Here is a 22,607-nt window from a genome sequence, read left to right on the forward strand (position 1 = left end):
CTGGCTCACATCTCTCAGGCTGCTGAGTGGGTTGGAAGGGAGCTCCATCCTAGGCTTGGAAGAGGTTTCTTGCCAAGTGAGGTTTCTGTATTACTGTTTGCCGGAGGACTGACAGTCCAGAGGAGGCTTCTTGATTAAGAAGAATGCCAAATAATTGTTGGGTGCGGGGAGAAAAAAAACCAAACAAACCCAAAACACAAAAAAAACAGTTTTTCAGCCTGCTGACCCTGAAGGTTGCAGGCTTTGCACTACTAGACCAGCAAGCTTATGTGCATCAAGGCTACCCTGAGCAGAAATAACACACCTCTTGTTTCTGTTGCAGCATGCATGGATCACAATCTGGCCTTGGTCTGATGGGAATAAAAGATGATGGAGGGAGGAGTGCTTGTTAAACTGCCAAGTTTTTAAGCAAAGTCTTTTGTTAACATATTTTTAATTACTTTAAATATTGATGTCTTTGTAAAGATCTCTTACCATAAGAACAATAGGCTTTCACTCTGTATCTTTTACAAAGCCTAAAAATAAAAGCTATTCAAAACATCTTAAAGCACAAAACCTTTTCCATTAACCCATCTTGCTGTGGCAATTTTCCTTGGCAGTGGGTGAGCTAGGCAAGTGCTTAGGAAGAGCTGGGGGCAAACCAGGGGGAGTGTTGCATAAAAGCCGATCAGTATTGGCGAGTAAGATGTAACCTGGCAAGTCGTTCATTGCCGGAGACTGATGTACCAGCTGGGTTGTCTTCACTGAAACATTGCAGGCCATAAACCAGCAAGCCAAGTTAAGGTAGTACCTGCAGCAGCTGCTCAGCAGTTAAAAGCTGTTCTCAGGAATTGTTTGGATTTCTGGAAATGTGCTGTGCCAGCTCTGAAGCAGAGTCGTTGCCTCCTTTCTGGGAAAGTACAGTACTTAGTCCATGGAAAGGAGGAATTGGTGATTCATACTTCTTGGACAAACTCTACTTTCTCCTCCCTCCCTGATCCCCCCCACCCCACCCCTCACACACAAAAAAAGAAGAAACAAGAGAAGTTACAGTGTGGCTGTGGGAGGGGCAAGGGCCATTTTAAAGAAAGCACACCTCTCTGCGAACTTCATACATCATCGCTTTCAGCAGGGAGATGGAAGTGCAGTGTTGCACTAAGACTGCACTACCAGCAGTAGCACGAGGTCACTTGCAACCTGACAGCTTGCAGCTATTGCCACGTAAAATAAAGGCTGCTTGAGCATCTCTTGTTAATATATGGAATTTCCAAGCATGAGGATGCCTAGGAGAGCTTTCAGCACTCAGAAAAAAGAAAAAGTTTGTTACAAGGTTTGAATATGAGATGAAGGATTTCTTGATATGAATTAGAATAGGCTGAGATAAAGTTGAAATAGTTATTATTCCAGAAATTATTAAATACAGCTGATTGATTGATAGAATATTTACACCCTCCTACTTTCCAATCCCAAGTTCCCTGTGCTGGGAACTTGAGCAAAAAGCAGCTAGTGGCGTAGAAGTCGGGAGTTGCTGCGTGGAGGAGGCAGGCAAAAATATGGGCACAGGAGAGAAAGGCAAATGCAGCGCTAGCCCAGAGGCAGCACTAGTGGGCAGGTAGTAGATGCTCATGTCGGTGTTGTTCATACCTGAATTTAAAGCCTCCAAAACTCCTGAAATGAAACTGATTATTAAGATGAACACAGCCAATTTTTTTCTTTTAAAAGTACTCTACCCCCTCCAAGCGAGCCTGGCATCCTTTGGCTGTGGCTATTGCAAACTGGGATAAGCATCAACATCAGGGCTACTACAAAATGTGAAAGGGAGTCAGTCCCTTCACCCAGCACTGCCAGTCCCCACTGCTGACCCCAGCCCAGCAGAGACCACAGGGTCAGGCAGCTCAGTGGAAGGGGGTGAATGGCAGACTGACCTCAGCACTCATCCCTCTGTAAGAATACGCTCCTGTTAAGACTGTTCACATACAGCATCTCCCTGTTGTAGATGCTTGCACTGCAAAGGTGAAAAAAACCAGCTAGTTTTCATTCCACGCACTTAAAAATTATGTGGTCACCTCCCCGCAAGGACTAGGCAGGATTTAGTAAGCATCCAGGATTCCTGCTTGAGAAACTCTGGAGATGACAAATAAAAACTAGCAAGAGTCCTATTTATAGGCATGAAAAAATAATTAATTTGTCCCCTTTTAATTGAAAATGTAAAAAGGACTTCAGCTTTAAATAAGACATTTTGTACAAAGCTTGAGCACAAAAAAGTGAACACCAACGTGTCATTATGTAAACACCACAAATGTTACTCATTTGTTCAGTAATGCACAGAACACCGTGCAAGTTCCCTTTCCAGTGGATTAGATTTCTGTAGCTGTTCCCCTCCCACCCCTCAGATCTTACTGGAATACAGGAAACCCAGAAGCTTTGGAACATTTACAAAGCTACAGTAGTCAGGATACATTGTGACTAAAGGATTTTTTTTTTCTTTAAGGGATTGGTCATTTAAATATACAGAAGTACAATAATCTCACAGGTAAATGAATGGCAGCTTGGATTAGAAAAAGCACCAAAATATTTAATATACATCTGGCACAAATTCCACAAGAAGTCAGTAATGGACAAACCAATGCTTTGCTTATAAGAAAAGAAAAACCTCAGACTGCACTTAATGCTCTTCTTCCAAAAGGGACACGACAAAAACATTGCACTCAGGATTGCTATCAAGTAAAGACGACCTTCTTATTACAACCTATTTGCATTGTGCCTTAGATCGCACATTCTATAAGATGCTGTTTCCATTCTGTTCCAGACAACAATGGTGAGCAAAATGGTAAAACTACAAACCAAATGGGACTCAGTAGATGCATCATCTTGAATTTCTCCCACTTTTCCTCTAGATCACAGTTTCAAATTTGGCCACGTCCCTTTAAAAAAAGATCCTACAGGAAACAGAATTTACTCCAGCCATTTTCAAGCATTACATTTCCACAGCACTTCTGATACTGCTGCCCGAAAGAGGAAGCACCGGTCTGTTCCAAGACAAGCAATACATTCATTGTTTCCCAGAGCAAGAAAATTGGATCATACATGGTTATCTCTTGGGTAAGTCCGAAAAGGCAAAAACCACTCCTGACACAAAGAACGGCAGATTCGATCCTATCCACCCTTGCTGGTTTTCTGAGGAACTGAGAGATTGATCAGCTAGTTGTATTCACACGTGAGTCAATGAAAGCCACACGAAGGTGTGCTCTCATTATTTCCTTAGAATTTGTTACTTCTCTGGGAGCACACGCTTATCAAAATGCATTCCTTCCATAAAGGGCAACTTGAGGCTAAACTGGGGCCTCAAGATCCACAAGCAAGTACTCCAAGAAATCCAGCTGGGTCAACTAGCTCTCCCAGGCTGACCCTTCTCCTCCACGCAGCCTGTCAAGGACTTGCAGTTGCTTCATGCCCTCGAGACCAGCCAGTACAAACCCCAGTTGCGTTGGGTCAGGACCTGATCCTGCCAAGTTGCATCCACGGCTCTTGGAACTCGAGTCACTCGGCAACTGAGTGACTCCAACTCCAACCACTCCTGCCAGCCCATCTCCTTTTTTTAAAGACTATTTTAACTTACAGATAAGAAAGCAAGCATATTTTTAAGATAACTGTTTAGTGTGACTTAAAAAGTCACAACTTCAAAATATTAAGCACTACTCTGTGAAGTCCTCTAACGTGTAATACATATGGGAGTATAAAAACAGCAGCCAGCCTTCAGCTCCACTGATCCTCTGTGCAGGTTTGCCACCTCTGGTCACACGATCTCCCCACTCATGGGCCCAGAGAAGAGCAAGAGTCAGCAGTTGTAACTGCATAAAATGGCGACATTCAAGTAAACACACTGCTTCAACAGTAGGCAACCTTTAGTCCAAATATAATTTACGGGGGGGGGGGGGGGGGGGGAAGCACTTTACAGCAAGAACATTGGAGACAGATGTTTTTTTCTGTCCGTGTGTGAAATGACATGTTATCCGGAAAGGGCTTATCTGAAGAGTGCAATTACGCAAAGATAGAAGCTTTTTAAAAATAAAAAAATGGTATAACCTCCAGAACCTGTTGGATTTTAAAACCTAACTACAGAAAGACTGAAGATTGCAACAGTAGCAAGGAACCACTGTAAGGTCAGTGATTTAAGGCAAGCTGTTAGCAGGACTAGTACGTTCATGCTCCTCTTACCTATTGCCTCACACGTCCCCCCCGTCCTCTTGAAATATGTGCCCTACAGATAGTGCAAGAGGCCACACCCCAAAAGCAGCCCTCAAACTGGAAGAAGAATCTTGTAGCAACAGTTGCTACAGCATAACATCTATTTGCAATTTGCAATGACAGTAACTGTGTTGTAGTTTTCTTTGGGGAAGGAAAGAAAGGGACACAGATGTGTTGCATGAAAAAGGGACACCACCTAAATGCATTCATGAATACAACTGAGCACGGAAGCCACTCTGGCATCCCCAGTACACTTGAGAATGCTCCAGCTTTGCTCAAGCGTAAGGGTTTTATCCTGAGCCAAGATTCTGACCTCAGGGAGGAAAAGGACATGTGTAGCCTTTACACTTTTGCAGCTCCAATCTTTGCTGGGTGTTACAGGTCCAGTCCAACAGGGAAAACACAGTATTTTTAATCAAAATACACTCATGGCACTGCATCAGGTGGGTTCCTAAAGTTTTTCAAGGGCAAATGAAAAGCTGATGACTCCCTTTTGGGGAGCAGCTGCTCCATCTTCAATTTATTGTCAGTACAAGTAGCCTGACCAGGGAAGAGGATGTGTGATGATAAAAGCCCCTGAGCCATGTGCAATGTAGCTCTAGTAGGTTACTCTATTGCACTCCCAAACTAGCACCCAGGGGGACCGACACTTTTGTTTGCAGCTTGACTTGGCTCCCTTTCAAAGGGTCAATTGCATGCAGATTAAAAGCAGTATACCAAAAAGTATGGCAAATAGATAATACTTAACTTGGGTCAATTAAAAAAAATAGATTACTTATCCAGGCATAAAATCCTGGGAGAAAAGGATAGTAACCTTAAACTATTCAAGTCTAAGAAAAAGAGGTAGAGATACCTATGTACTTCATGGTGAAGGAGTTACAGCCTTCTGTCTTAAATTTCATGTGTTTCACTTCAGTTGGCAATATAAAACCAAAGATTCAATCTTCAATAGTCCAGAGAGAAAATTTTAACACTGGTGGTTTTGTTTGCACACGACAAAATTGAAGCAGACACTTAGCTTTCAATACTTATTTGAAAAAATATTTATGTTTTGTTGTATATTGAAACACTACCCTGAAAAATTTTGAGTTTCAGGTTAAGCATCTTCCTTTTTAATATGAAAAGGTAAATTCACATGCACACATTTCGAGCAGAATGAGCTCAAGGGAAGAACCGGGTGCCCAATTTACTGAGGATCTTCTAAAAAAGGATCACACTGCAGAACACAAGGCTGCAAGACCCAGAAGCTCACAATAACTATTATTTCCCAATGAATGGGAATGATGTAACCTCAGCCAGCAAATTACATCATGATCGAGGTGGCTATTAACTACGTGGTGTTTCTTTAACTTTGGTGGGCTTTTTTTTGGAAACAAGGCTTAGAACTGTAAGGAAGATACTTAAGTGTCATGAAAATACTAAGGTCACTAGTCAGTGCACAGCCATGTCTGGGAACCACAGGTGACAGGCTAGTCCTGGGATCCATGGGTTTTTCAGGCTCTGACAGACATGCAAAGAGTGAAGTAAAAGTCACACAGGCAAAGCTGCTGCTGTCCCCAGCACTTTGAACCCTGCACCTGACAGCTGCCCTGCCCTCAGGAAAAGGGGCTGCATCTATTTGCAACCAACCCCAAGTCACTCGCTCGTCAGCAGAGCTCTTAAATGTGCTTGGCTGAAAAGCTGTAGTGGTTCAGAGGCTGATTCATGAGCAGATCTGCCCTGCCAGCCTGGGGAAGGCAGCGCTTGGCAGACCAAACTGCCACAGGCTTCAGCTGTCTGATTTTATGCCACCTGCCCCACCTTCATTTATTTTTCCTGTGGTTCTTTCATACGATTGCACAGTATTAAAAAGCTATAATTCTCCATATAGAATAGCACCAGCAGCAAGTAAACTCACAATTCAGCGTTCAATTTTAATTAATTTCCTCGGTCATGTTTTATGGCCGGCTATGGGCAGAATCTTTCAAATCCTTACTTGAATCAATAAATAGTCTTTGACCTCAGAAATGCACCCACACAAGTAAAAATTAGCACAAGTAAGCCTCCAGTTGATCTGGGAGCCAAATTTTAAAGGTGTTGCAAACTATAATATGGCGCAGGTGGTCAGTGTTTTATTACTAGGGACTAAAGTTTACAGGAGTTGTATTTCTTTGCGTATAAGGGAAGGCAATAAAATGCCACAGAGTGTGGATGTCAGACCAGTTTTCCAGTATATTACTATAACTATCTATATAGTTTTCTATAGTTATTTATCTCAAGTTGCAGCAGATTCACTACATGCATAAAGTTTTCTAATGCATACTCTAATTAAAAAAAAATTAAATAGCTGCAATGGTTTCAAGGATTTCATCAGCATCACTGCTCACTACAGTGCTGTGCCCTATACAATAAAGATTTAAATTATATAAAAATGAAGCGTGAATGTATTTGGCCTGTTCCACAGATATTCACAGTTTAACCATTAAACAAGCATATTTTCAGAGGCTCCGGTATTGTTAAAGACTTCTCACAAACATGTACAAACCCCCACTCCCACACAGGTACACCAGCATTACAGAGTACGGTCTATTCTCGTTTAGGATCATAAAATCACCAGACAATCCAAGGGAAGGTCTGACACCCTCTCTCACTTTCAGCACTGCCAAAGAATTGCACCTTCAGCTCCCGGTTCAGGAGTTTAAAACTGATACAGGTCTGGTTGGCATTCTGTAAATGGTAATTAAAAAAAAAAAGTTAGGCTAAAAATAAATGGTACTTTGCTAGATATATCATTTGGCTATTTTTGCAGGTATTCTACCCAATGGATGGAGTTGCTTCTGCTAGGCTGAAAGCAGCAGAACAAGAGGAAGGCTGTCCTCTTGTACTGAAAGCATGGGACTTCAGCCACTGAGAATCCTATGTCCTTTCCCTAACAGGAAATAAGATTTTCCATTCCTGTATATTCACCACCACCACCTTTAAAAAGAAGCTGTATTACGTTTGATACACTAAAACGGCTAAGCCTTGATGTGCTACGGGTTGATTTTCTTACTGCTATCCACATTCAGACCACTAGATAAACACCTTCCTTAAAGAGCTCTATCCCTCATCCTTTGGAACTGCTGCAGTTTAGCATATTAATCAGTAGCAGCCACTGCCACAATTTTGAATATCCGTTTGAATAGTTTTCACACTCTGGACATTTTAAATTCCCTTTAGGAAAAAAAAAAATGAAGTGATGAACAAAGCATTTAATAGCTGAATGAATGAGTAGTCTCAAAATTATAAATACAGTCTTCATTTGCTATCAAATCAGTCTCCACTTGGAACTTTCACTAACAAAGCAGCCTCTGTTGGGGAATTTTTTTTTTCTTTTTTTAAATTAACAGCACCAGCAAAAGTCTCACCATAAATTCAGTTATACCAGCACAAGTGCTTTGGCCTGCTTTGCTCACCAAATCAGAATAAGGTTTTGCTGCCAAACAGTGCTTGTGCCACAGTAGCTTGGAAGGTTATAGTAGCAAGAACAAAGCTTTGGGTGTATTTACCTGTAATAGAGCAAGTTCTGGGCTCCCCTCCTGCAAAGGGACAGGCTTGGCTGCATCTATAACAACTACATTTGTCTTCCACAGCTTAACAGGTCTCCCAGCAAAAGCTTGCAGAAGCAGCATGGACCAAACACTCCTTTTATTAGATGAAAGAGATGCTATCTGTGGCTTGTGGGTTTGTTTTTAAACAGTTTTCAATACCCACATTTTGTTAGTGATTTATGATCTCAGACCCAAGCTATTGCATAGGCTGCACACCAGCAAAGCCAGTGACGCAATTCAGGCAGATCCTCCTCCTCTCTCTACTAACTCCCCTCAGGCACAGCAGATGTGCAAAGCATGCCATCCTGGATCCAGTGACAAGCTTGCCACTTAAAATCTGTTTCCCTTTAGCTTTAAAACCCTTATATCACCAAAGCCATTAGATGATACGGATGACTGTCCAGGGTTTTTTTTTTCCGTTTGTTTTGGTTTGTGGGGTTTTTTTTTAATTGAGGCTATTTTATGATCCTGAAATGCAGCTCTGAAAATAAAAGGTGTGTAATGGAAGTGTATCAAATTCATTAAGCCAGTACTTAGCTCTATAGAAAGCCTTGGCAATCATCCCTTTTACCAAAAGGTGTAAAAAGTTGACATAGTAAAATTAAAAAAGGTATCATCAATAACCAAAAAAGTTTCAACCAGTGTTAATAAAACTCCCTTTAAGTCACAACAGTTTCAACAGGCAAATAGTCCCAATACAGGCATTGTAAAATAATAAATTGACTCCTATCCAAATATTATCAAATCAGTCTAAAAATGACTCATCTACACTGTTGTCATTAAGAACACATTAAGAATTCACTTTGTCATCAGATGCCGATATTGTTGCTCCAGAAAGTGTGGAGTATTAACTGCGATTTAGCAATTAAACATAGGTTTTAAAAAATTGGTTTGTCAATATTAATGCAAAAGATAGTTCCTTATATAGAAGTACTGTGCTTGCCAGACAAGTAAGATAATACTTTAGGTATAAATCAAACAAATTAAAGCAGAATTATACCACAGTTTTCCTTGAAGACTTAGGGTTTGTGTGTTGCTTCTGTCAATGTTTAGCAAACTTAAGAAGCAGAACCTTTGGTTCTTTTAGTCAAGTAAAAATGTTCTCATGTAACCACAAAAATACAACTTCCAGAGAAAATGGAAGTCCATCAAGAAGTCCACTTTCAATAAAACTGAGGTAGTACTGCTCTTTTATTACATGATGTGTAAGAGATTTAGATACAAATCATCATCTACCACTCAGTTGACTGACAGGTACAGTAATTTTATAAAACAACCCCAACATTTAGTTTGAAACTCCAAAAAAAGGAATGATCTGGACTCATTCACTAAGAGTTAGCTTAAGATGGGAATTAGCCATATTACAAAAAGCTGTTGCTTACGTTGTTTTTTAGAGCCTTATTACTTGGGAATTAATGCATTTATAGTTAACAGTTAACACTGCTGTTCATCTTGGTATAAAACCTTAAAATTATTACAGCCTAAAATTTCAACAATGTAAACAGCACTACACACAGTACAGACCTGCCCTGACAGATGTAGTATGAAAAACTTAATCTGGCACTGTATAATTTAGCAATGTTAATTTAACCTAACTAAAAAGATCTACATTGTGCAAGAAATATCAGACTTACTTATACTAATCTGAAGTCTTAAAAAAAAAAAAAAAAACAACAACAAAAAAAACCAACCACGCTTAACTTGTAGCCAGGGTCAAATATTTCAGGGCAAGAGTAAAAGGAATAACCAAAATTAAGAAAGTGCCTAAAACATGATACAGCATTTTAGAGCCCTTTCAAAGACAAGGCAGAAAAAGGTGTAAAGTAGAAAAATCTGGAGCCTCGGTAATTTCCAGAAACATCCAGAGTTTACATTTCATGAAGGGCAACAGGTTGCTTTTGTCACTGCTGCTTCGACGCCGCTAAGTCTGTTCCTCCACACACAGGCCCTCTGTGTCCGAAGACGTAATACATTTGGTTTCCTCTTCCTTTTTCCTTCGCTCCATTTCCCACTCCACAAAGGTATCGAAGAGACTCGGCCAGGCCTCGTCCTCGCTGTAGTTGCTAAGGTCCGGTCCAATCACCTGAGTAAAATTTAGAAACATGTTCCATGTGTCCCGGGAGATTCCCTTGATTCCTGAGGGGTTCTCGATTAGGAAGTGTAACCACTGGTCCAAAATGGGGGGCTTGTTTTGGGTGAAGACTAATTTCCAAAGGGCAATGGCTATTTCCCGATGTAGCGACCTCTGTCCTTCTTCAGAGTCCAGGCCGAACTGGAAGGTGAAACGATAGAGATCCTTGAATTTATCTTCCTGCTTGGCTTCATTTAAGAGGCTGGGGAACCTTGCACAAATACCGTCAATGCTGTCTGCGTTTATTGCTTTGCAGCCTTCAAAAAACTCCTTCCTATTAAGCAAGAGAAGATAAATTAGTGTTAGCACTTCCCACTGACTTCATGCGCTGAATGCTTCCCATCTCTGTTCAGCTATGTCAAATTGGAAGAAGGTTATTTGGACAAGACAAGGTATACTCTCAGCCCAGGTGGCACAAAGATTTTCACAACAGGAGCTACAGGAAAGAGAGACATTTCCAAGAAGTTCCTCATACCCTGAGGAACCACATGTACCCCTCAGATCTGCTGGGGCACTGTTAGCATTTGAAAGATTTTGCTGTCTGGCTTTCTGACTACTCGATACTACCACATCCAGTGCCTTTCACATTAAAAAGTGAATAAAAAATTCACCACAGAAGAAATGCCAAATGTTTGAAAACACCACATTTACGCACTGAAGCACCATATATAAGCCAGCTTGATTCAATATTGCCCACGTCTAAACACCCATGCTCTGGGCAAGCTGTTCTCAAGGGACAGAGCAGTTCACATGGCTCTCCTGTAGTTTTTGATTGCTCTTCCAGCCTGCAAAATAAAAAGGGTGCCAACGGCAACGGTCAGCAAGGCACCTGCCGAGAGAGTGGAAGAGAGCATGGCATCACACAACACAGGCTACAATGCCACATATAAACACTGCTCAAAGCACCAGTCCTATACTAATTAGCCTACTAATAATCTGGCCAAGTGGGTAGATGGTTAGCTCTGATTTCTCTGAGCCTCATAAGCATGTGTTATAAACCAGCCAATGTTAACCAAAGCCAGCAGACTCTGACGTGGGATGGGCTGGAGGGAAGACAGAAGACAGGAGAGCACTCAGGAGAACGGAAGACCGCATCGCTTTCCTTGATGGAAGAAGTCAATCAGCACCCGTATCATGGAGCATGCCCTTAAACAAAGGTAACCTCTCACCACTACGTTTGTCCTCTCCAAGAAAATCAAAACGACATTAATAAAACTCATGGTGGTTGTGCAGAATCACAAATGCTACTTGCAATTCCTTTACCATGTTAGTAAATACCTGCACCATCAGCCTCTAGTAAATCCACATTTGCATTCCAGAGTAACTCATCCATTTGACACACACCCACATCCACAAAGACTCTGAAGCTGCTGGAGCAGATGCTTGGTTCAGGGCTCAGTAAAAATAGGTAGCATTACTCAAACCAATGTAGATAGACCAAAAAATAAAAAATTAATTCTCTCTCAGCAAGTCCCTGTAGGAAGTCTTTACTTGCTCTTACCTGGACACTGATAATCAAGCTGGGGGGGGGGTGGGGTGGGGTGGGGGGTGCTGTTGTAGTTTTGGATTTGTTTGTTTGTTCTGGTAAGTTTTAGCTGTTCTGTTGATTCCTGTAGCATCACACATGCTATAAGCCTGTACACTGACCCCTTTGTCCAGAAGGACAGACAGCACTTCAAATACCAATCACTTGTCAGCCTGTATGAAACAGTACCAGTGTCAAAAACCTTGTGTTTCCTTCCCTCTCTATGCTTTAACAGGATTACTCTTGGAAAAAGACATTAAGTAGTAACACTGGTTAGGCAGGAACAATTCTTAGGAAGCAGTCCGTCATTCCTTCACAGAACGATAACAGAGTTGGTAGCAATTACTAAGGAATCTCACATTACTTTAAAGTGAAAATTAATTTCAGTGTCCAATCTCATCACCAAGATAATGCTGGATGCAGTAAAACTGTTTTCAGTAAATGAAGAATAAATGAATGTCTACAGAATCTCACTACGCTGTTCATCATTAGCAGCACAATGTCCAAAACCACATTTTCGGTTCTGAAACCCACTGTGAGGGGAAGAGGAAAAGAGGGCAATACAGAGCTTACCTTCTGCAGTGGTAGGAATTAATTTGATCAAAATGCAAGTGTTAGAAGAAATAAGTAAGTGAAGCTAATGAGGCTGTCTCTCCAACATACAGATGACAGGATATACTTTAACATATGAAAATAATTACAAGTTCTACAAGAACTAACCTTGTAAATTTGCACATGGTAGCAGCCTGGAATTTCCAAGCCAAAACTAGCACTTTAAATTCAGTGGGATCAACACAGAGGTCATTGCAAAATCGTTCCATTCCTTCTTCCAGTATGGCATCTTCCCGTTCATCCTTATACCTCCTAAATAACTCCCCGATCCTTTGGAGCGAAGATTCTTCTGCGCTGGAAACACAGTCTTTCTTTGTATCTCCAGAAAACGTCGGAGGCTGACTAGACTCTACAGCAGCGTCCGTTTTCTTTGTCCCATTCACAAGTATATCTCCTGAAGATTTCCCGCAAGCTGAACCATGGTCGTCTTTGTGGACTGCACTTCTCTTACTATGAGACTTGCTGCCAGATTCCCTTTCCCCATTTTTGCTGCCAAGGGTAGAAGAAGGATTCTTGCACTTCGTGACACACTGGCCCATGATGTTGCAAGCCCAGCCTCTAGAGCGGTCCCCTTGCTGTCGGACACCCTCGCAGCTGCTCTTCAACACATCTCACCATGCCATTAGTGGCAGTCAACTAACCTGGAAAACAGTTTCAGAGTCAAATTGCTGTTTCTCCACAAAGAATATTGTAAGTATCAAATGTGGGATAACATTCGCCAGTAAGAGACTGACTTCAGGATATTTAAGTTTTGCGTACTGAAAAGGAGTAGTGTACAGAAGGTTGGCATATGCCATAAATTTCAGGCAATTTCAGGCTGTTTTACCTAGAAATCAATGCAGCTCACTCAGTGGCTGCAGTATACTAACGGGTCCTAATAAAGGAAATTCCTAAAATTCTTACTGTAACATAGGTTACAAAGAGGTTGATTCATGTACAGGCTTCATCAAGACAGACTACTCTAACCCAGAAATATTTTAAAGGAAATGGTTTTTAAAAGTATACCCACATTTTATATATAGAATATAAAACACTGAAACAAAGCAGTGGGGGGACGGACAGACGGGGACACTGATGGGACAACCTGGCAGAGACTCAAGCTTAGATTTAGACTGTACCTTCAGCAAATGGGCAAAAGGGGTTGGGGGGGGGGGGGGGCTGGGATTTTTTTTTGGTGGAGAGGGAGTTGTGGGCTTGTTTTTTTTAAACAGAGTTTGGAATCTAGATTTTTGTTCTTAAAACATACACACAAAGCGTGTTTGCGGAAAGGAGGCGACACTCACTTTTCATGCAAGATGTTGCTTAGGAATTATTCATTGTTTCAAGTGGGCTCCTCCCTTCAGGTAACGAGACAGACAGGAGGAGGGGGGCCTTTTTAATGAAACTTTCTCAGACAGACACACATGCAGATAAGAAGTAGTAATTCCAGTTCAGGCTTTTTTTTTAATCAAAATTAAAATGCCAAAATTATTTCATCATACTCTGTTTTTATAAATCACAATGTTAAAGCCTTGCATATTTGGAAAAGACATTTTACCCACAGAAAAGGCTTCTTAAGCTTTCCCTATTAAAACCAAACTAAGACTCTGACACTATCCTATCAGCATGCAGCCACGCAGTGGCCAGTCCATTTCTCAGAAACATCAACTCCAAGAAAGCAATTGCTTATCATATTTCTCCTTTACCCACTTATTTGCATTTCACCTCCACTGTCAGTTAGGCAAAAGCCTCAAACATAAAAATTGGGTTTGCTTTGTCCTTGTTTACTGCTTCCAGTTACCAAATTAGAACAAGAAAAGAAAGAGATAAAAATTTAAAATGAAGAAATAAAATAGATGTTATGTCAGTTTTTCTGTATTCTTTCTTGGGGAAAGCTCTTCTGAGACCTGTTTTAAGCTCTTAACCAACTTGGAGCAGCAGCACCAAGTGCAGATGAATTCTCCAGATATTAGGATTACAAACATAAACCTCTCAGGCCTTATACCTGTTTTGGCAAAACAGCACATATGCAGTTTCATGAGAAAAAAAAATATTTTTGCTAGTACAACAGCCAAAATGCTGGTTTCAACTACCTGGCCTCCCTTCCCCTACCCAATCCCTTTTTTCAAGCCTATAACCTACAAACAAAACTAACAAAAAATCTACTTTTAAGCAGCAGAAGGAACAAACATCTGGTACCTCCTTTCATCAAACTGCTTTAAAGATGAACTTTCTAGCATCATTTTTATAGGTAAGTAAAGTTCAATTTAAAGTATTCAAGAATAATTTCTTATTCAGTTGTATTTTAAAGGTTTCATTAAAATGTGCATTTCCACATAAACAACCCAAAAGACAATTTCACTGGTCCTTAGTACTTCACAGCTCTTTGTGAATTGCAGAGTACAGCCTGGCACTGGTTCCTGTGCTGCCGTGCATCTGAGCAACATCATCTTCTCTAGTCTACACCAGTCATTTTTTCATTACACCAAAACAAACAGGATATTATTAGGCAGTGTAAATTACTGCTTAGTGATTAATTCCCAGATACCAGTCTTCCTCCCCCCCTCCCCCTTTAAATTAATCAGAATTCAAATGCTCGATCTACACTAATTCTTGTTCTTTCATCAGTTTCTCAAAGGCAGCTAACACTACTTTGGTTAAGTTTTTCTTTCGAGAGATGCATGCGAGTAAAGGAACAGAATAAAAAAAATCCTGAGTAAAAAAACTAGTATTAGAGTTTAAAGTAGAGTTTAGCTAGTTTATGAAACTTTCTGCTCAAACACATAACAGCAATTATTAGCTGCTGGGGATTTGGAACAGCTTTTCCCTATGGGCAGGATAAAGAACAGCTGCCTATTAGTGAATGGTACTTTCCTCTAAAGTAGCTGGTAGTAGTTGAATCACACAGCATAATGGACAGAGATTAATCCAATTCACTTTAGGAATCCCAATTTAAAGTTTAAAAAAAAACAAAGACAGTCAGTTTGCAAGACTGACTTACATATTCTGTCCATATATTTTCCTAACGGAAGTGATTCATGCTGTCATGCTTCCTAAGCAACGGCTTGTATTAATGATGATAATCTAATATTCAAGTCTACAAAGTGACATCACCAACGTGATGAAACAGACAGGGTTTATTGTCATTTGCTCTCATGAAAAGATGGCATTACAATAATAGAGGGAAGGTCAGCCAGCATTATTAAACACCTGTATGCAAGGAAGTGTCCCAACAGCTGTTTCCAAAAAACATTGGAAAACACACTAACATTAACCCATAGAGTGCAAGTTGACCACATCCCCTGCAGCGTACCCCTCTAACAAACACGTTTTCTGTACTCCAACCTACTTGCCTTACAAGGAGCTGACTGCTGCTCCTGAACAGTCACTGCCTGGGCTTTGCTAGCACTGCTCTTCCCTGCAGTAATGGAGTTCTTCCTTCCTCCTCCCTGCCGAGGAGGTTTTCAGAGCACAATCCTACTTGTTACGAACAAACGCTAGACGATACTGAAGTGCAGTTGCTGCAATTCCTCGCTTTTCTACTACAGAAAACTTGTTGCCACGTGCCAGATACTTTGAAGCATTATACCCCAAAAATAGCAAAACCAGCTTGGAAAATAAAAAACCAGACTGCATCTGCTGGCAGTTTGCACATGTATCTGGTTTTGTAAGAGAAAAGTCTTTTGGTGCTCCATCAGTTACCCTTTTATAAAATGCCTTCATTGAGCTGGATCCACTTCACTGACTAGTCACCTCCGCTTCCTACATGACTCAGGTTTCAAGGCATGAAAGGAACAAGAGCCTCGGAAGGAGATAGAAACAAGTGGGAGAACTTGGCCCTTTTGTTAAGGAAGGCTGGAGAGAGGATCCAATTGCAGCATCAGGAGCTGCACTGAACTCTGTGTTCAAGGAATATGAAAACGCACTCTCAGGAAAGCAAACAGAACTACTCATTTAACTACAGAGCAAAGCAAACGTCAGGTCTAGGTAGGTCATGCCGATTACAGTTAAGTGAGCACAAGGACATGCAGAGGATCCCAGCTGGATCGGGAACTACAAGTATAAAGCTCTTGCATACCCAAAGGTTATACTGGATTGGTAGCAAAGCACCAATTGCCAAAAAGATCAGATCCTAAGAGCAAAATTACTGTAACAGGCTTGTACAACATAACAGGGAGACACAAAAGGCAGTGCTGACCACTAGTTTTGCCATTCTACTAAAAAAATAATAAAAATTAAAATTCAGGGCTAAGGTTGGAACGTACTCAGCACTACAGGATGCAGTACTCCCAAAGAAGTTTGATTACTCAGACAAGTATTGAGCAATAACCTACAGTAAATATGAATCACCAAGATGCCCATGAGGCCATCTTCCACATAACAGGAACTGCAAAGCAGAGATCAACAATGATGTTCTCTGCTCCTTTCTAGAAGGGAGTAAGGAACTGGAAACGCAGGAAGACTAGTGCTGGTGAATACAGCCATTTAAAGGAAAGCCACCCTCTAAGAACAAAGGATGTGTAGAACTGTATTGCCCAATACATTAAACGGAAAACCTAGAGAAGATTAGAAAGGCCTTGCTAATGCTTGGTGGGGCTTTTTATTTTGTTTTGTGGTTTTTTTTTTTTTTAAGTGCTGTAAGGAAATTATTTTTTCTCCATTTTCAAGTGACCTGATCACACGCAAGCCAAGATTTGAAGGGAGCAAAACAACAAAGTGACTCAGTAATAATTCTCTGTCATACAAGCACACCATGGCACAGTTGAAAACAGCGGCACTGAAGTGGGTGAGAGCTGACAGGAGGAAAGAAGGTGCAAAGGAGATATTTAAGTAACCCTGTATTTTTCTTTAATGACCAACATTATTGTAGTAATAGAAATTATTAGATACATCCAGAGAATAACAACACACAGCCAAGCATTATGCCGTTTAATAAAGTGTTGCATCAGAAGGTATTTACAATGAGTTTCAAAGCACAGAAAGTATCAAGAGAGAAGAGGAAAAACATCTCCATACATTCAAGAACACCTCAAATACAAATTTAGGGAATCTCATAACAAAAGGAGACACAGCTCAGCCAACCATTAAATCCCTTCCCAAGTAGCAGTTCACTAGCTACGGCAAAGACAACATTGCTAAACCTCAACCCAGCCTCAACTTTTCACAAACACTTGAGCACAGTCTGTAACAATTTTACAGAATTTCACTATGCATTATCTACCTTTTAGTGGACAGCAATACATGACTTCTAAAATAGCTCAGAGTAGGGAACACTACCGTAGGTGCCCCATCTTTTTCCAGTTCTGAACGGATATACACAACTTTCCATTGGGGAGGGATGAGAGGATCATTGCAACTGCTGAACCAGAAGCAATTCTGCTCTAACAGTTGATGCTGGGCAAGTGATCTTGTGAGCAAACATCTAATACTTACATAGTTTCAGCTACACAGGGAATCATTCCACTAACTTCACAGCCTCCTTCAGGCTCCCTGGGTTCCACATGGAATGCTGTAAGACAAAAGACCACACAAATCTTTACATTTAGAAGGGGCTATGAAAACCATAAAACGCACCAAATCACTCAGAAGCAACTATGCATTTAATAAAACACTTCATAGTCAAAATCCATTTGTTCAAAGAGTCATTTTATAAAACTACTTCTTTTTTGACTTACAAAGTAGCATTAATACCATTAAAACTGCATTGTCATATAAAGCATAGATCAGGTACTGAATACAACAGACAAGTTCAAATGTTTGTTAGGAGTAAACACACACTTCCGGATACTTTTATGGCTTTCAGCATGGGAGAGTTAATTCCTCATTTCATGCACTCAAAGCAAAACTGAGGACATGCTATCATTGTCAATGCATGTTAGCTAAGCGGCTGTTTAATCTGTGAATGCCAGACAGCTGCTACCTAGCAAAGCATAATTTGGGTCTAGAAAAGTAATTCTCTTTTTTCATTCTCTAGCACATTCTTTTCCATGTTTGTTTTCCCATGTTCAGTTGAGCTGGCTCAACTTCACTTCTCTTAAATTCCCAGCTCTGCTATATAACTGCAAAGCTCTGAAGAGAAGATGACAGACAAAGGAATGTCTGGTTTGTGTAGCAAGAGCTACAATCACAGCACCTAGTCAACACCTCTGTTTGTATCTGATCTAGAAAAAAACAAACAAGAAAGCTCTGGCAAAGCTCCTCTGCTCTTCCATACCAACAGAAACACTAAAACATCTTGTTTTTACAGCTCTTAGTACATCTAGGGAGCAGACAGGTGATCAAAAGCTGCCTTTCTGCATACTTACTTTTTACATGAGACCTACTTCTTAGGAAACAAGTGGGAACATTAGCTTGTTCAGTGTTTTCTTCAGCAGAAAGTAGGGAATGGATGTAGAAAGACAACCATGAAACACCTCCTTATCACACATGTCAATCTCCTCAGAAATTAAGTTTTCCCCAAATGTGGATTAGGGCAAATCTGACCAACAAATAAAGCCTAGTTCAGATCAAAGCTTTTTAAAAAAAGCTTTTAAAAGCCCAGGGAACAGCATCCAAAATGCTTCAAAACCCCTAGAAACTGTGGTACTTTCACCCATAATACACACACACAGAGCAAAAACATATCTCCGCTGATCCATTTTTAGGCATTTACTTTTGAGATGGATAGTCCAAAAAGCCTGCTTCACTCTGGATTTAGATCCTCCACTTCCAAACCTCGTCTTCCACACAGACAACAACCCTTTTGGCCCCTCTGACAGCCTCCCAGCTCTTTTAGCATACATTCCTGCTGAAAGGGCCGCCCTCTGTGGGAAGCAGAGCCACCAGCCAGCTTAAATGTGTATGGGAACAGAGGAGTTCCTGCCTCTATTGCAGTGGAACCACTAGCTTGGATTTCTTTCTATTTGACCATAGCATCCCATGAATTTCAAGAATTTAAGAAAATGCAACATCTGGCACTTCCATGTTAATTTCTTTTGGCCCCTTGCAACTAAATAATTCCTTTTATAAATCATTGGGGGAGGAAAGAAGAGACAGGAGGGACACAGGGCGCTGTGCAGCCTCATTCCCCCAGGAGCCTGCTTAAATAGAGGAGAGGCAACATCTTACACTTCACATTTTAAAAACCATTGTCATGGCAACTTTATGCAACAAACTAACTACTTTTCAAACAGATTTGTATTTCTTTGGAAGAAATCTACCATCCACCAAATCTAAATTTCCAGTTGACTACAGCACATACTGGAAGCAAACACTTATTTCAAGTTCAAAAGAAGCTGAATCTGATGGAATTCAGCCCTACCCAGCAAAAGCCAAACTTTTTCAGGTTATTTGAAGTAGTTTCCACATTGGCTGACCTGTACACACACGCTCTCTGGAGCCAGAAGCCAGAAATTTTAACATCTGTTAGAACCACTAGCTACAGTTCTTCCCCCATTCTAACTACTTTTATTCTACCAAGTTGCCCGTTTCACCTTTTTTTTCATTGTTAATGTAGTAGCAAGAGCGTGACAACACAATTATGGGATGTGGAATAAAAAGTTAGCATGAGTTAGCAGTTAAAAAAACAAGCTCTTCAAGTCTGCATTTAAAGGCTATCATACCACAGCAATGCGTTGTGGCTGACTTCATCCTAAATCACACAAGGTGACTGCGGCGGGGGTGGAAAGAAGCATCAACACTTTCGTGGCACAGGTTTTAATTCGGTCCTTGGGTCAGGGTTACAAGGTATAGCCGTATGCTACGATCACCAAGCATCCCCCTTTGCTGGCATGGGAGGAGCGTCACACTACAGTAACTCAGAAAACAGCCTGCATCATTCATTAGCGATCCCACTCAGCAGTCCACTGGGAAAATAAGTAAATAGCATGCACCCTCAGGATTATGGAGGCCTTTGTTTTGCTCACCTGCCTCTTTTTGCACCTGTGTCCGACTCCCCCCCGTGACTTTGGCTCTCCTGAGCACTGGTGCACGGAGGATCACACTGCAGAAGACTGCAGTGCCAAAGCTGCTATCACCCTCCACACGTCCTCAACAGCTTTTCCAGGGCAAAAGCTGATAGCGTTCTCACAAAAAGCAACTTTCTTTGCTTTTCTGTGGGGAATCAGTGAAGAATTAGTGACATCGTTTCCCTCTTCGGCAGGCAGAAATTGAGAGGATCAGCTCTGCACGTGGATGATTTTACTGTGCAGTTAAGAGTTTTATACTACAGTGCCAGAGCACTTGGTGAAGTGTTAAAGCATGAACGAAGCTTTGGTCAGCAAAGCCATCACGTTATGGAAACTGCTTATTTCAAGTCACAACCTGCAACGAAACTTTCTCAGCAAAAGCACTCCAACTCCAGCACAATGGGCACATTATGGGGTTTCATTAGCCCAGAAGACACCTCACCACTTCCCTAACCAAGCGCTGCGCAAGCACCAGTCAGTCACACAGATCTGCTCTGCACCTCTGCTGCAGAAATACATCTATGCAAAGTTACTTCAGAGGAAGTCTAAAAGCAAGAAAGTCCTGCTGCAATTAGTTAAAATGAATTATTAGTTTGTCAGGCTTCCTGCAGTTCAAACACCTTTCAGTGAAATACAGCCAGTTTATGATTTTGGGGGCATACAGATGGGAACTTTGTCAATCTGTTCCAAATCAGGATAACAAACTATTTCCGATTAACCTCACTTTGAGCTTTGGAAACAAACCAGATTCAGAAATCTGATCAAACTGGGTAAAGTTTGTCTCTACATAACACACCCGTATCAGAACAGAAGCTAGTTATACAGACGCACAAAAAAGGGACCATGCAGAGTTTTGGCTGCCACTTGGCAGAAGGCTAAGCGGCAGTCAATGGGAAAACCAAGCCACACAACGCGTGTGTGGGAAGCCCAAATACTTTCTCAAATGTGATGTAGACTTCTTTGAGAAAGACCATACCAGAAAGGCTTAACCAGTTTGGAAAGGGAAGAGAGGGGCAGGTCCAAAAATATCTAAAAATATTCAAGTAACAGTAGATTCAGAAACTGCTACACCACTTCTACAGTCCACAATGCTGGGCCAGCTTTCAGTGCCAAGAACCAGAGCTATCACCAAACCTCTTCCTAGAAGAAGCCCCACAGTCACCAGGAAGCTGGCAAAAATCTCTTAACAAACAACTGCACCTTGATGTGGTGTGCTGTGACTTCAAGTCCAGGGCTGGGATGTCAAGATTTTTCCATTCAAGACTCTGGGCAGAAGAAACCTGCTCTCTGCACTCTTGGAGACACCGTACTAAGACACAGGGCACGACACCACATCTCATGTTCAAACTCCAACAAGTTTAAGTCTTAAGAAAAAATGGAATAGATGTTTTGGATCTGTAGTTCACTGTGTGCAGCTAATTATACAAGGTTAGCTTAAGAAAAAATGAATAACAATGTGAAAAATTATAGGGAAAGAGAGAGTAAAGGCACCTTACTACTTTCTCTCATGGAAGACAAATTCCTTAAGCAGCTTTTTCAGCACACATATGCATCATCCTCGAATCCCTCCCTTTCTTTTATATTCTCTAACCACACAATATCTTATTTACCGATTACTTCTCATTGTTTTTCCACTTGGCCCCATTAAAAAGTTTTAAATCCTTTCCTATTATGTGCTTCATCCTACTTTATTAGGTGGGTGGAATGATTTGTTAGGATTATTGTATTTTCACAGAGCAAACCCAAGTCCAGTTAGCTAAATAGCATATAATCTTAGAAGGGTGCCTTCAGGTGCTTCTATAATGTAAATATATTAATGAACTAATTCACACAGCAGCAGTACTTGTTTTGAGAAGTCTATTTAGGCTATGAGCAAGACAACGAGCAGAGGGGAAATCAAGGCAGCCAAATGATGTGGCTGTTCAAGATCACACCATCAGTTTTCAGTAAAGCTGAAACCAGAACCCCAACCAGATTCCATCCGATCCCCTACCTCGTACATACTTAGACATGAACAAACTCACTTATTCCACTGCACATAACTCAAACCCTGGCTGAGTTTGAATCTACCACCTTCAAAAAACAAGATTTGGTCACTGAGAGATTCATCTCCATCCATTTAAAAACTATCAATTTTCCCCCTCTCCCCTGAGATACTTGTCAAAGGCCGTACAATTCTCAAGGTCCAGCACTTACAAAAAAGCAAAGAATCATCTAATGAGGGTTTGTGGGTTTCTTCCCTTTAACAAGCAAAGGATTGTAAAAGAATAATCCTTCAGTATTTTTCCAGGGTACACTGTAACTTTTGCACAGCATGACAGACCTTTAGCACCTCAGTATGTATTATGAATAATTAAAACAGCACATGCCAGGGGAAGAGCTACTCTGTGCTTAAACACAACAGACTCACTTCTCTACAGCAAAACTGCAGATTATAGGACCAACAGAAACCATGACCCTCAGATATTTGACACAGATGCATCCCACTGTAAGCATCTGAAAGTAGCTGCGCTACAAATATTTACCTTGCTCTTAGTCAATTCCATAAATTATTCTACGGAAAACTGCAACTATGCTGTAGCCAAACCAGAATAACTCTGAAAAACCACCTCGGTCTA

At 41.0% G+C, this 22,607-nt stretch overlaps 2 protein-coding genes across 19 annotated transcripts in view; one reads left to right on the forward strand and one right to left on the reverse strand.

Moving 5' to 3' along the window:
- REXO5 (RNA exonuclease 5) overlaps positions 1-3,921 on the forward strand; it is a 19,691-nt gene extending 15,770 nt beyond the window's left edge. For 4 of the 6 annotated variants that reach the window (XM_069810088.1, XM_069810087.1, XM_069810091.1 and 1 more), the window contains one exon: positions 2,877-3,921. In XM_069810088.1, the coding sequence (XP_069666189.1) occupies positions 2,877-2,979 (103 nt within the window). In that variant the 3' untranslated portion in view covers positions 2,980-3,921. Of the gene's footprint in view, positions 1-322; positions 541-2,470 lie in introns of those variants that run through there. The other 2 variants (XM_069810090.1, XM_069810089.1) reach the window with 2 other exon arrangements.
- DCUN1D3 (defective in cullin neddylation 1 domain containing 3) overlaps positions 2,534-22,607 on the reverse strand; it is a 25,985-nt gene continuing 5,911 nt past the window's right edge. For 4 of the 13 annotated variants that reach the window (XM_069810099.1, XM_069810109.1, XM_069810105.1 and 1 more), the window contains exons 2-4: positions 17,477-17,552; positions 12,173-12,705; positions 2,534-10,201 (exon numbers count right to left, since the gene is read on the reverse strand). In XM_069810099.1, coding sequence (XP_069666200.1) covers positions 9,718-10,201; positions 12,173-12,603 — 915 coding nt within the window. In that variant the 5' untranslated portion in view covers positions 12,604-12,705; positions 17,477-17,552 and the 3' untranslated portion in view covers positions 2,534-9,717. Of the gene's footprint in view, positions 10,202-12,172; positions 12,706-15,396; positions 15,752-17,476; positions 17,553-18,348; positions 18,373-19,947; positions 20,915-20,965; positions 21,019-21,189; positions 22,455-22,514; positions 22,583-22,607 lie in introns of those variants that run through there. The other 9 variants (XM_069810100.1, XM_069810104.1, XM_069810101.1 and 6 more) reach the window with 9 other exon arrangements.

This window comes from Haliaeetus albicilla, chromosome 22, assembly GCF_947461875.1.
Source record: "Haliaeetus albicilla chromosome 22, bHalAlb1.1, whole genome shotgun sequence".
Classification (NCBI taxonomy): Eukaryota; Metazoa; Chordata; class Aves; order Accipitriformes; family Accipitridae; genus Haliaeetus; species Haliaeetus albicilla.